The 14453-nt window shown below is 33.4% G+C and overlaps 2 protein-coding genes across 2 annotated transcripts; one reads left to right on the forward strand and one right to left on the reverse strand.

Annotated features, from left to right (window-relative positions):
• The first annotated feature begins 213 nt into the window (after positions 1-213).
• Positions 214-2687, forward strand: LOC108224936 (probable ribosome-binding factor A, chloroplastic). The gene is made up of 3 exons (XM_017399701.2): positions 214-657; positions 739-912; positions 2241-2687. Exons 1-3 carry the CDS (start codon positions 307-309, stop codon positions 2385-2387), a joined length of 672 nt encoding a protein of 223 aa, XP_017255190.1. The 5' UTR covers positions 214-306; the 3' UTR covers positions 2388-2687.
• Positions 2688-3665: 978 nt separating this feature from the next.
• Positions 3666-6493, reverse strand: LOC108225389 (uncharacterized). The gene is made up of 3 exons (XM_017400238.2): positions 6324-6493; positions 6168-6233; positions 3666-3931 (listed from the first exon to the last, which is right to left on the reverse strand). The coding sequence occupies exons 1-3, from the start codon at positions 6369-6371 to the stop codon at positions 3884-3886; spliced, it is 162 nt and encodes a 53-aa protein (XP_017255727.1). The 5' UTR covers positions 6372-6493; the 3' UTR covers positions 3666-3883.
• Between the last annotated feature and the right edge of the window lie 7960 nt (positions 6494-14453).

Here is a 14453-nt window from a genome sequence, read left to right on the forward strand (position 1 = left end):
AATTAAAATATTATATCTTTTTAAATATGAGCTATGGAATTTATGATATAGTAAATATATATTTGTTAATTTATAATTATCATAATAATAATAATTAAATATTAAAATACATCCAATTTTTATCCTAACTAATTCTCAATTAATCAATTTTGATTAATTATAGTATTGATTCCCTATTTTTGTAACATGTCGTAACTTGTTAAATTTTTGCAAACAGGCTGATAAACAATAAAATCCAACGATATTGGCAAAAGGGCAGAGGGTGCAAAGAAAAGCGAGAGGATAGGAAAAAACAAGGAGCTCGTGATGCTGCAATCCCTGAGAATCCAGCATCAAACCCCTGCTGTTATAACGCATCCGATACCATTATGCAGAGCTGCAGCGCCGAGTTTGCGGGCAATAAGAATGAGAAAGAATCAAGGGAGTCAAGGGAATATGAATATGAATGTGAGCAGAAATGGGTCACTAATAAAGTGTATGGCTAACGAGAGAAGAGTGAAGATGGTGGCCAAACAGATACGAAGAGAGCTATCGGCGATGCTGATTTCAGATAATGTCTTGCAATTCGCTGTGCTTCCTGAGGCTGCTTTAGGGGCTGACCGCTATCTATCTTGTCTCACTACTATTAGTGATGTTGAAGTTTCCTCTGATTTGCAGGTTGCTTTTTAATTTTAATTTTTCTTATCTATAAATCAATTATTAGTTTTACATGATTTTCCCTTTTACTGTTTGTTCTAGGTTGCTAAAGTATATGTATCTGTGTTTGGTGATGAGAGGGGAAAGGATGTTGCCATTTCCGGCCTTAAATCGAAAGCCAAATATGTGCGCACCGAGTTGGGAAGGCGTATGAAATTGAGATTGACCCCGGAGATCCGGTTTATTCAAGATGAATCGATAGAGAGGGGAAGCAGGGTAAGAATGCAATTCGAAGCTTGTGTTAGAATTTATATATGTTCATATCTTTGATTTATTATTTTCCAACTATAATCAAGAATGTGAGTAATAGAGATATGCAATACTAGTTCCCCCCTCTCCATCCCTTTAACCGAATCAATAGTGACGACGATATGGCAGGATTATGTGATTTTAGCCTTTTACATACTCATACACCTCTTCCAGTTGTTATCTCAGATTTCCTTCCGTCGTTATTATGTACATTACTGTTGTGTTTGGTTGGGGTGAATGATTCTGAAAGGAATGGAATGAAAAATGAACTATGTTATGGACAATTATTATGTTGTGTTTGGTTGAGGAGAATGGTTTGAGTAAAATACTTAAAACTAATAGAGATAGGAGAGAAGTTTTGGAATAAATGTAAGTGAGTGCAAAATTGCTATGATGAGATTTGAGAAGAAATTGGGGGTAGGAGAGAATGGAGCATTCCATCTCAAATTGAAGGTATGATCTCGAGCACATAATGTAAGGAATGGAATGGAGGAAAGAATAAAATTTCTTAACAATTGCCCATAATATAGTTCATTTTTCATTCCATTCCATTCGTTATCATTCAACCCAACCAAACACAACATTAAGAAATTTCAAACCTCCTTCCATTCCATTCCTTACATCATATGCTAAGGATCACTCCTTCAATTTGAGATGGAATGCTCCATTCTCTCCTACACCCAATTTCTTCTCAAATCTCATCATAGCAATTTGACCCTCACTTAATTTTTTCTCAAAACTTTCCTCCTATTTTTGTTAGCTTCAAGTAATTTTACTCATTCCATTCTATTCTCCCAAACCAAACACAACATAAATGTTTTAATATTTGTTTCGTTTTCCAAAGTATTATACATCATACATGTCTAGATTATGTCAGAAGTCATCAGTAGTTGATGCTATCTTGTAAGCAGTAATTCTTTCAATAGGCTACATGTTTGTGTTGGATATTGCACAAGCTTGGATGGTCAGTGGATACATGATACATCCACATAATCATTTCAAATATATCCGCAATTTCCTCAAGTAGGAGTGATAGGGATAAGAAAATGGTGGCTTCTACTTGCTCTTATAATGAGATGGTGAAGGCAAGAATACTAGGATAACCCCTTGATATAAAAACTCTGGCTTGTTTATACCATTTTTGCTTCTTGAGATTAAATTCATTTGTAATTATTTACTTTCAGTAACCACTTGACTACTTGTTCATTTCCAATGTATATGGTAATGCCTAATAGAAATGTATAGATATTCTTCTGAACTAACTAGGTCTTCACTTACTCTCTTTACCTCTTCAGGTCATTGCAATATTAGATAGGTTAAAAGATGAGAAGACGGTTGTAGATAGAGCGGATGACCGAGACCGGTCCTCTGATTTGACCAAAGATGATAGTAGTTGGGATGGGGATGATCCCGATGAAGAAGGCATCATTTATGTAAAGTAGTTTGCTCAACTCTTTAATGACGAGTTTTACAGATCATGAACGCAACGGCATATCTGTTGGTTAGCAGTTCATTTTCAGTGATTTGGCTACAGGTATTAGGTTTTCTTTATTATTCTTTGCTACACATTTATGGTTCTTTGTACCTTGTTACAAGATACTAGGTGTCAAAATCTCGGTATACAGCTTGTGATCTTGTATGATCACCTAAGTAGCTGCTCTATTGTATGATGTATGTTTTGTTTAATGTATCAACTTTGGCCTACAATTGGTGAGCTTCAGATTTCAGAGTGGTTAACTATACCTCTTTCTTTCCATTAATTTGACCATTGTTATAATAGTATTGTCTTATTTGAGCAAGATTACCTTGGCCCTTTTTGGTATTATTGCAGACGACAACAATTTGCACACAAAAACAAGTAAAACTTGATAAGTAAACTCAAAAGGATCTTATATGAAGAGCGGTCTTAGAGCTCGTTTGACTAGTTTAAATTGTGACTTACGATTTAACTTGAAGTCAATGTGATAAGCTGGGAGTTTAAAATGTTTATTTGGGTGATTTTGATATATTAATGACTTATGGGTTATTAAAAATATAAGAATAATAATAAATAAATAATTTATTAGTAATTTATGACTTATGAGTAATTTTTTTCAAAAAGATAGTTTTGAAAAATTAGGTTACTGAAAGAAGTACTCAAACCAACTTCTGAATTGAGTTTCTGATCCATTTCTGATATTAGATCCGTTTCTTACAAAAATAAATTTCGGCTTAAAATTAGAAATAGTTTTAAGCCTCTGACTTAAAATCCACAAAGGCTCTTAACTTAAGTAGCTTATTTGAAGGGCAGTTTTATGTCTATACTTTTGGAAGAAAAAAAAATTACTTTCAACTTTTGTCTCAAAGCTCTTAACTTAAATGTACCTTATTTGAAGAGCAGTTTTATGTCTATACTTTTGGAAGAAAAAAAAAATTACTTTCAGCTTTTGTCTCATAGGTTTCGCTATCAAACTTTGCTAAAAATATTAATCTTTTATATTATGTGTCAAATCAAGAATTCATCGTGCATACATGGGGTCCCATTATTATTATTGTGAGAATCGTATGTTGCCAACTAGATCTGGGACAAAAATTGGAAACACTTTTGGAGTACCAGCTCTTTCCTTAAATTTTTGCTAGTTTGCCAAGTCGCCAATTAGCATATGCATTGAACACAAATCAGATTCTCCTGATGAAGCTTGGATTACTTGACATTTTCTGAAAGTATGAACTGAATAGCATGAAACAAAACCCCTGCTAAAATATTGTACTTGGCTCTGTATACAAATTATACCAGATTATTCCTAGATGTTCCACATTTCATTTTAAGCACCTCTTAAACAAAAATCAAACAGATACAAACAGAATCACAGCCTATTATGCCTTTACAAAATGACATAACTATATATCTATCATCATGAATTATAACTCTATCAGACTCCACGAAGGACCATATGTATCAGTGGTGCGCCTTGGCTGCAGCTTTCTGATGGGACTTGGCCTTTGCCTGGCAAAGGATCAACAAACCAACAGCAGTTAATTGGCAATAAACACCAGCAATATGTATGAAATATTTGTCGGTTCTCATTGTAGTTTGTATTTTAAGGAGGCTTGTACTCGTGTAAGACCCCCCCCCCCCCCCCCCCCCCCCCCTTCTCTCTCTCTCTCTCTATATATAGAGTCCTACTCCAATAGAAACCAAATTAGCCTAAAAACTAAAAACCAGTTTCTGGACAGTTTTTTATCACTATTTTTAACTACAGAAATCACTAATTTGTACATAACATATCACTAATTTATATATACCATATCTCGCGGATATAAATATATATATACACATATATTCAACGTATATGACCATCATCTTCACCCAAATCGTAATAATGGACCTCTTACCACCATTACCAGACGTTTCTATGACTTGCCACCATTGTCTATCGTCACTAATAGTCACATACACTTTCCATCATAACTTACAAAACTAACGACTACTTACCATCATCATACAACTTCTCTTGCGGCTTCCTACCGCCAAGAACCTTTATACGGATGAAATTGATCATCTATAATCGATTATCAATAGTTTAGATAAGTAGATTTTCTTAATTATGATAATAAAAATCGTTGTTTACATATTGTATAAAAACAGTGATTAGTGCAGTATAAATTAGTGATACCCGTAGTTATAAATAGTGGTAGGGAAACTAGTTTGTAGTTTTTATTTTAAGAGTGGTTTCTACTATATAGAGGGTTACTCCAGTGAGAACTTCTTAAAATGAGAACCGTGGGAACTTCCTTAATTTATCATATTTTAGCTAATCTAAACATCAAACTAGTGGGTACCCAATATAAAAAATGTATATAAAACTAATCTCTTCCTAGCTAGTCAAAAAAAAAATTTCAAAAAAAATTTCAAAAAAAAAAGTCCACTGCCACATCATCAGTGATTTTTTTTATTTATTTTTTTTCGACTAGCTAGGTGGAGACCTTAATTATATACATTTTTTGTGAAGGTGCCCCTGGCGGGGCCCTTCAAATGAATGAGATATTGATAAATTAAAAAAGTTCTCACGGTTCTCATTTTAAGAAAGTTCTCATTTGAGCAAGTGCCTATATATATATATATTAAAAAATAAAATAGTACTTGAAATTGTTAAAACATAAATACAAGTCGAAACTTAGCGAGAATATCAACTATCAGCCAGTGACATTTAATAAGACAAAGGCTTCCAAATCATTTAGGTTGATCTCAGTTCCCTCAAATTCTTTCTCTTACTTGTTAAGTGATTAACCGCAATTTAACAATAATGACCACATCATACGCAAGTCATAGAAGTAGGAGAAGACGAGGAAGAGGAAGCGCTAGAATTTGATAGCAGGAGATTGAACTAAATGACTATGAAATTGTTGAACATTATTTATCATTTATTTATGCTTCACTAGTGATATATCTATTGAGTTATATATGTAGTGCGTTTAAAAGTTAAGAACTGCCAAGTATTGTTTTCCTTGCTGTCATCAATTTTCTTAATCTGTACCAAGTTAAGAACAAACACCTGTCACTAGAAGACATAAGAAATTAAGACACAACTTAAGTGATGCGGAAGAAGGAACGAATTAGTAAAAAACTGTATATCTATAATGTTTTTATATTAGAATAAAGTTAACTGCAATGTAGTATTAGTTTTACATAAGGCGGTAAGATTATATCTTGAGCAGTTACATAATGAAATTGGATAAGCAGATTATCAGAAATACTCTAGTTATTATAGTAATAAAAGTAAATGTCTTATTTATCAAGTGTAGAATGGTATTAGCTGACGATTAAGGTTACTTTAATAATAAGATCCCCACCTCATATATCAAAAGATGTATTCTTCCTCTATTATAATCCATTATTTGTTCTTTCAAACTTTTAGTGTTGCGCCAACAAGGGGTTTGGACATAGCAAGGCCATGTGTGCTTCCGGGGATATAATCCCAAGAACAATAAGCATATCCTATTTAGCTCTAGACGTAAGCTCTAAAATCCCCAATATATATAAATTTCAACTCAAATTTTATAACTTTAAAAAACCTTCATCCACTAGCTTCAGTCACATTTAAATTTATTTCAGGGGACTGTATATTCTTAACCTATCCATGGGGAAGATTGATCCACTGAAACCCATTTAAATATCAATAGATTTACAAAATTTAAATTATGAATTATACACAAAATAAAAATTAGGGCAGTACAAATACCTGAAGATACTTGAGCTTGATGCTTCCATAAACTAGTCCAAATGAAAAGGCAGATACACGAGCAACCTTATACATAAATATATACACACAAACAGACAAATGAAAATGAGCGATCAAAACAATCTAATATAAATATATACAGGAGGTGATGTATACCAAAGCAAGAGTGCTGGTTCCCGAATAAGGTCCTGGTGGTGGCGCCATTGATGATTTGATATCTCTCACTCCCAGCTGCTTAGATCTAAATTTATCTATCTCAACCAGTGGTTTTAGACAAGACGGCAATCTTGTTGTTCTACAACGAGGCCCAATTTCCCAGAGGGTCCAGTTCACAAGTCCAAATCTAGTTTCATCATTTACGTTACAATTATGGGTAAATCCGACACAACCCGAAACACGACACGAACCCGACTCGAGAAAATACGAATGAATGTCGGAGATTTTGTATTCCGAGTCAGGTTTGGGTTGGGTAGTTTTTTTATCTGAAAAACTCGGATCGGGTTCGGGTTGACCCAGTGTACCTGAAACCGACCCGAAATATTTATATATATAATATATTATGTTAATTATATATATTTATACTACAAAATTATATACATTTATGATATATTTATATATTATTAAAAATATATTTATTCACCTATGATCTCACTAAATTATATTTTTTATATTTTTAATATATCATGATTAATATAATTTTTATAATTAATTTTAATAAATTTCGGGTCAAAACGGGTTATTTTAGCGATTTTACAACTTATACGCAAGTGCACGTATCGTAACAAGTAGTATATTTATTCTTTCCCACAGAGACTAGAAATAAGTTGTTAAGTACCGTACACCATTGTTCTCCTAATTCAAGTGAAAATACACATTGGCTTACAAAGTTAAAATAATTTATACTAGAGAATTAACTAACACAAATTCAATCACAAGATCAACAAGATAGGCTTAAAATTTCATCTTTTGATATCAACAAGTATCTCCTCGTACATCAATTCTCATGGTCTGATTACTAATCTAAGGCTAACAAGTATTCATAAGGATTTTCTGAATCTCAAATGTCTCTTATTTATGAATTAACCCCCATATCCCTATGTAGAATTTAAACTCACATATAGCATTAAACATCACCTTAATCGACTAACCAAGGTGTTTAGGTACATTCCTGTTCCAACCATAAATTAATATAAAGTTTTAATCTTAGACTTTATTGATTGAGCCTAAACTTAAGATTTATCTCCCAAGTCCTCTTAAGTTACCAATTCAATCTCAAAGGTGATCAATCCTTAAGAAGCAATCGACACAAATCAATATAAGCAATTACTATGACCACAAGAATAGAGAAACGAAGAAACAACTTATATATAATCAATAGAATCCATTAAAGGCCTATAAGAGAAATTAGTTCAACATCACACTACTAAGAACTAAATACAAGTATGAAGACATTAAATCCATGTTACAATGAAGAAAGGTAAAGAAGAAAAGAAAAACTCTATATGGTGTCTTCTTTCAGTTCCTTTCTTCCTCCTTGCTCTCTTGCACGTAACTTTTTCCGGTATGTCTCTCCCTGTGTCTATTGGTTGTCCCATTTGGGCAACTTCTTTTATGTAACTTCTAACTCATGTAACTCCCAAGCACATTACAAAATAAAACAATAACTGAAATCTATACTATATTTTGACTATAATAATAATAATATAAATGAGTTTCCTAAATAGAATTGGAGTCTAATACAGAAAATTCGGACTTTCTGCTTCTGGTCATTTTCTGGGCTTATTGGACTTTCAATAAATTCTGAAACCTTACTTGAATTAGAGGTCTTCTCGCAAGCTTTCTAACGACTGTTTACGGGCCCAAAACGGACTTGTAGAACTCCGGTTATGATCAAAACAATGAACACAACACAATTTATCCCAAAATCCATATTTTGCTAGAAATGACTTCAAATAATGCACTTTTTGCTCCATTCTTTTCATTATAATTTTTTTATTTCCACACATCAAATACAAAACGGACTTGAAGAACTCCGATTTTGATCAAAACAATGAACACAACACAATTTATCCCAAAATCCGAATTTTGCTAGAAATGACTTTAAATAATGCACGTTTTACTCCATTTCTTCTATTATAAGACTTCTTTATTTCCTACAAAAAAAACACGAGAATATATATTAAATATCACACATCAGGTTATTTTCAGGTCAATCGAGTACTGCATAGGTCGGTTTGGGTTGAAATTTTCAACCCATTTCGGATTCAGGTTGACCCAAAAACTGGACCGGGTAAGACAACTCGAACCATTACTCGAAATTGCCACCCCTATTTAGGGCTGAGCAAAAAATTGAAACTAGTGGAAACCGAGTCAGAAAAACCCGAGCCGAAACCGAAAATTAAAAAATCGAGCCGAGCTCATGAGTTCGATTTTGGTTATTGATTAAAACTGAACCGAACCGATTTATTTAAATAATTAAATAATTATGTGTGTGTGTGTGTGTGTCTAATATAATTATATAATTTATAAGGAATGTGTAGAGGTACTGATTTTGTTGAAATTGATTCTGTTGCATGTGACTGTGATTTAGTAAGGACTAGAAAATTATATGTGAAAGTTTTATAATTTTATTATTTATATACTCCAGCATATATGTAGTAATCCCTGGTATATAATAATATTGGTCTGAGGATTTTCAAGTCATCCTTTTTATTGTAATTTTTCCAACATAATTTGTTACAAGTCCTGTCAAGCAATTCATTATCCTGCTATGCTATCCTGATTTGTTTATGTATTTTGCTTGAACTGAACTGCTGAGTTTGTAATTTGCCGACAAATGATCTCTTGAGCTAATGTCTTAACAGCATTCAGTGAACACGGTCGCAGTTTGAGCTTTATGAGCTAACATATTGCTTGCTTTTTTTAAAGACTGATTTTAATTTATTTTTTTAGCTCTACTAATTTATTTTTTTATAAGCAGGGTGTATTGTTTTGCTTTACATTTCTATAATTGTCTGTTTTATAACCAAAACCGAGCCGATTATAAACGAACCGGGGGTTTTAAATCACTGAAACCGAATCCGAACCGGCGGTTGCGGTTTTTGATTATAAAACCGAAGATATATGGTTGCGGTTCCGGTTTTATCCAAAAACCGAGCCGAACCGGCACATACTCTCCCCTACCCCTGGTTACAATACTAATTTGCCGCATAATTTCATACGTGACATGTAAAGTGGAATTAGGGATGGCAGAAAAGACCGATCCGAACGGATACCCGACCGTTTCGACCCGAATGGATTTTACCGAACCCGATATTTTGAATTTGGATTTGGATTTGGATTTGATTTTTAGACCCGAACGAGTTTGGATTTGGATTTGGATATTAGGTATTCCGTATCGAAACCCGACCCGAAATCCAAATCCGATCCGAACCCGATCCAAACCCGAAACCCGAAAAAAAATCCGAATAATATATATTATATTATATATATTATACATATTATATATATTATTATAATTTTTGACCATAAATATTATTCAATATATTATATATTATATTACTCAATATTATTAAGTAGTTTAGGTGTCATTCATTAGTCACGTGCAATCGTGCAAATTGCTATTGAATTGTTCAAAGCGTTAAAGCTAAGCGAGCCTCACTAGTCACTGCCTCAGCCTCAGTCATGAATCCCTAATCGCCGCCTCTCCGCTTCATCTTTCAAATCGCCATTCTGGAACCCCACTGCCGCTGCTTCTCCAAGTCCGAGTCTGAGATCCGCCTCCAACTACAGAACCCTAGATCTGGTGATTCAACTTTATTCGCCGCTTCATCTTTCAAATCGCCGCTCTGGATTTGGTAATTCATTCGGGTTTGGATAAAACCCGAACCCGGTCCGAAATCCGTTGGATCGGGTTCGGTTTTGGTTTTTCAAATCCGTTCGGGTTCGGTTCGGGTTCGGGTTTGATGAAAATTTTCGGGTTCGGGTTCGGATATCACAGATATCCGAACCGATCCGACCCGTTGCCATCCCTAAGTGGAATGACCGGAGGAAATGATATGAGTTTTGATTTTTGATACGTGTGGAATTGCAAGAACACAAAATTATATAATAAATTTTGTGTTTTCTTTATATATAAAAGTACATGAAATATTTTTTAAATATTTTTTATTTTATATATGTTATAATATATACAAAAAACATATATTTATATGTATATGCATATACATATTATATATATTGAGAAATTTGTATACAATTTTATGCAAACAAAATATTTCAATTATATTTAGTAAACTTTTACATAAAAAATATATATTTTAAAATATCTTTTTTGATTAAAATTATATTAGTATTTTTATATATAATATATAATAAATGTACATGAAATGTTTCACATCAGATATGGTTTTCAAACTAAGTACACAAAATTAATTACGAGTCAGATACGGGTTGCACCTTGAAGTACAATGATAGAGGTCTGAAATAAGTCAAAATTATCATGGATTATTTATAGGCCCAGAAAGAATAAAGCCCAATTAAAAAGCTCAGACTTAAGATTTATTTATAAATTTGTAATTAATTAATTTGTAGGCTAAGTAAAAACCCACTGAACATCCACGTTTGAGGTACGTGGGCTGTCAAACCTCAGGACTTGAATCTCCAGCCCGATCAAGACCAATGTCTTGAACCCTACCCCGATCAAGGTTCACTATGAAGAAACTAGAACTTCAGAATTTTAATCAGATTTTTATCTCTTAGAAATGACTATCCTGAGTACTTGATAATCATCAACGACTCTGAATAATGATCAAAGATTAGTTCAAATCCTACCTCAAACATAAACACCTACTCTGATCTCTGGCTAACACATAAGATATTTATATATAGGGTTCTACCTCTCACAACTAAAATTACGTTTTTGACTTGATTCTTTACCCCGATGAAGATATGTACGCATATCGACTCACGAGAATAGTCATAAAGTACGAAGCTCACCCCTGTCTTTCAATTCATAACATACACGTGGTATGGGTCTGAAGTAAATCCTGATAATAATTGGATTAAAAAATGGTCCAAAGAGAATAACGACCTATTTAAAGGGCCCGAGTTTATTATTTATTACTTAATTTCGTAAGTAACAAATCGAGGCTATAAAAGAGCCCGTTGGACATCCACGTTTAAGATATGTGGGCTATCAAGTCTCAAGGCCTGAGCCCCCAGACCCCGTCAAGGCCCGAATCTGGAATCCTAGTCTAATTGAGAGTCATCTAGGAGAATTCAGAATTTCAGAGTTCTACTTAGACTCTAACTCTTATAGATAACTATCTAGAGTCCTAGATTACCTTCAACAACACAGGATAATGATTAAAGATCAGTTATATCTTATCAGAAACACAAATACCTACTTCTAATCAATTTCTAACACTTGAAATCCTACTTCTAATCAATCTCTAACATTGAGATCCCTGGCTCTATCACTCAAAGTTAGAACTACATTTTTGACTTGATTCTTCACCCAACTGAAAATACGTAGGGATCTCGACTCACAAGAGTAGTCATCAAGCACGAAGCTCACCCCTTATTTTTATTTCATAACATTTGGCGCCGTCTGTGGGAAGAATACGACAACCATGACAAGATCATCCAGAACACTACGCTTAGAAGTTCACGTTCCATCATTTGAAGAAGACACCGAAACTCAGGATCCACCCCCATCAGCCTATTAGGACTGACCCCGAAAAGAGGAACTCCCGTGATAATGATAATCGTGGAAGGGACAACAACGACCATAATATGAGAATTCGGCTTAGAGGACCGACCTCAACAGGTATGTCTAATAACTTACGGAAGGCTTGTGCTCAAGAAGTGATGAGCATCACTGGAGAGCCCCCGGAGAGGGCCAAGATTGAGGTTGCGTTAACCTTTAACGATTCTGATTTGGAAGGGGTGAAGTTCCCCCACGATGACCTGTTGGTGATAACTCTCGTTATTGGAAATTCATCTGTTAAGAGAGTTCATTTTGATAATAGAGAATCTGTAAATATCCTCTTCTATGATGCTATGAGAAGATGGGATATGTTGATTCGCAGTTTCAACAACGTGGAGTCTAAGATTGAAGGAACGATCCAGCTTCTCGTATTAATGGCAGTAGAGTTGTAGGCCACTTATATGTTGAATTTTTTAGTCATTAAGGCCTCATCAACCTACAACCCTATCCTAGGAAGGACATGAATGCATGCTTCCAAAGTCATTGCATCCCCGTATTATTTGAAAATCAAATTCCTGCGAAGGATATCAAAACCTTGTCTGGCGCATATCAAAATCTTGTTTGGCTGGATGTGTAGACGCGTTATCCGGGTTTCATAAATTTATTTATGTAAAAAATTTTGTAAAATCATATTTAATTTTAAAATATATTAATTAAATATATGAAATATTATTAAATAATTGAAAATATCCACACCGTTAGTAATCTATACTATATTATTACAATCAATATACAAACATTTGGTCCCTAATTTGTAGTCTGATACAATACATTATAATTGTTGAATCACTTACATCATTCAATTTTCTATATTTCACTAAAATTCTAAGATTCCACTTCCGTCAACAATATATCAATATTCAATTATTAATTTAAAAATATATAAAAGTGTTATTAATTATTGAAATAAATCTGTGTATCGCACAACAAGGCCAGCAGAATTAATTATAATATTATATTATAATTGCTATGAGAGAAGTTTATTAAAAATAACAAAATAACTCCAATACTAAAAGATAATATACGAGGGCTTTTTGGACGTGGCCCAGAAACAAAACATGACAGTCATGGTATATCCTTTGTCATCTTGAACCATGTGTTTGTTAGCCTAAGCTATTGGTGCATGAATATTGAAGGCTCACTTTCAGATCAAAAAGGTGTCAAATTCAAATATATACAACTTGACCTCCTCTCTTTATGTATGGGAATCTTATCTTCTTTAAATTCCAAATTTAATTACATACATATAAACGGCCAATAATAAAATAGTGGAGTAGTATTTAGGTCATTCATTTTCTATTTGCATTTATTAATCCTTTTCTTTCATTTTTTTACAATTTAGACTTATATGTCTTACAAATAATTATCTGTTTTAATAATTCACGGGATGAATTAGAGTCGAACCCACAATTCACGGGACAATAAGGGATAAACCCATTTTTAGTCCAAGATAAAATGACCGAATGAAGATTTTAAAGGAAGGAATGGAAAGTATTTTAGTCCACAAGTACTAGAATTCTTTTAATTGATGGAGGTTGAAGACTTGAAGAGCATTTCGTTGATTTCCAGATAAAGATAGATTCTCTTTTTCCCCTACACCGCTCCAGAAATATGTTTATCAGGTTCCTTTTGCCGAAAGTAGAAACGTGTCGCACAGAACATTACTAATACATGTTCGATAAAATCTTAAACTTTTCGTCAGAAGCCAAATATATTAATAAAGGAAACCAACAGATAATTGTGGCCGAGCAAAGCTCTTGCAGCTAACCTTAGGGCCTGTTTGGGAACAGGAAGCAAAAACTATTTCTGACTTCTGCTTTTCTTGACCCGTTTGTGTATAGGGGTAGAAGCACTTTCAAGAAGCTTGAGAATGTTAACTTATCTCTCACAGCTTCTGCTTCTTTTTCAAACACTTTATTAACTTATTTACTTCTCATTTCTACTGCACTTCTTTACTTTAAGCAAGGAGTCACTTTTTTTAAGTTTAGCCAAACGACCGCTTAATCTAACAAGGCGAAGGCCTATATGTGTTATGATTTAAGAGCATCTCTAATAGTTTACTTGACTTTTAAATTGAAATTTGAAGAGGATTGTAGTTTTGCTTGCTCCAATAAACTCTTAGTCACTCTTAAATTTCTTAAATTTCACTTCTCTCTCCTCACTTTTAAAAGCAGTAGTATTTTATGATAAATTTGTAAGCAAACATTTTCTCTCAATCCACATTCTTTTTTACTTTTATGCACATGACTTATTTTTAATAATATAAAACAAAATAAAAAATGAATATAAAAAGTGTTGTTGGAGTTGAACCCACATTAAATCACTAAGAGTCAATATTTTATATTATATTTAGGAGTGAGTTAAGAAACTATTGGAGATGCTCTAAAACACTAAACATGAATTCTTAAAAAACCATAGACGATTTACTTACTCAAATATCAAAAATCAAAAAAAATAGGGTTTGAAAAAAGTCATGGCCATCCATTATCTTTGTTCTTTCTCAAGCTAGTTGAGGG

The sequence above is a fragment of the Daucus carota genome, chromosome 6, assembly GCF_001625215.2.
Source record: "Daucus carota subsp. sativus chromosome 6, DH1 v3.0, whole genome shotgun sequence".
NCBI lineage: Eukaryota > Viridiplantae > Streptophyta > Magnoliopsida > Apiales > Apiaceae > Daucus > Daucus carota.

Bases quoted from the DNA above. Each gene is read 5' to 3' on its own strand.
- LOC108225389 (XM_017400238.2), bottom strand. From the start codon at position 6,371: ATGGCGCCACCACCAGGACCTTATTCGGGAACCAGCACTCTTGCTTTG. The intron at 6,234-6,323 runs GTATACATCACC...TTTATGTATAAG, and splicing joins GAACCAGCACTCTTGCTTTG to GTTGCTCGTGTATCTGCCTT. The intron at 3,932-6,167 runs GTATTTGTACTG...ATCCTTTGCCAG, and splicing joins TCAAGCTCAAGTATCTTCAG to GCAAAGGCCAAGTCCCATCA.
- LOC108224936 (XM_017399701.2), top strand. From the start codon at position 307: ATGCTGCAATCCCTGAGAATCCAGCATCAAACCCCTGCTGTTATAACG. The intron at 658-738 runs GTTGCTTTTTAA...TGTTTGTTCTAG, and splicing joins AAGTTTCCTCTGATTTGCAG to GTTGCTAAAGTATATGTATC. The intron at 913-2,240 runs GTAAGAATGCAA...TTACCTCTTCAG, and splicing joins CGATAGAGAGGGGAAGCAGG to GTCATTGCAATATTAGATAG.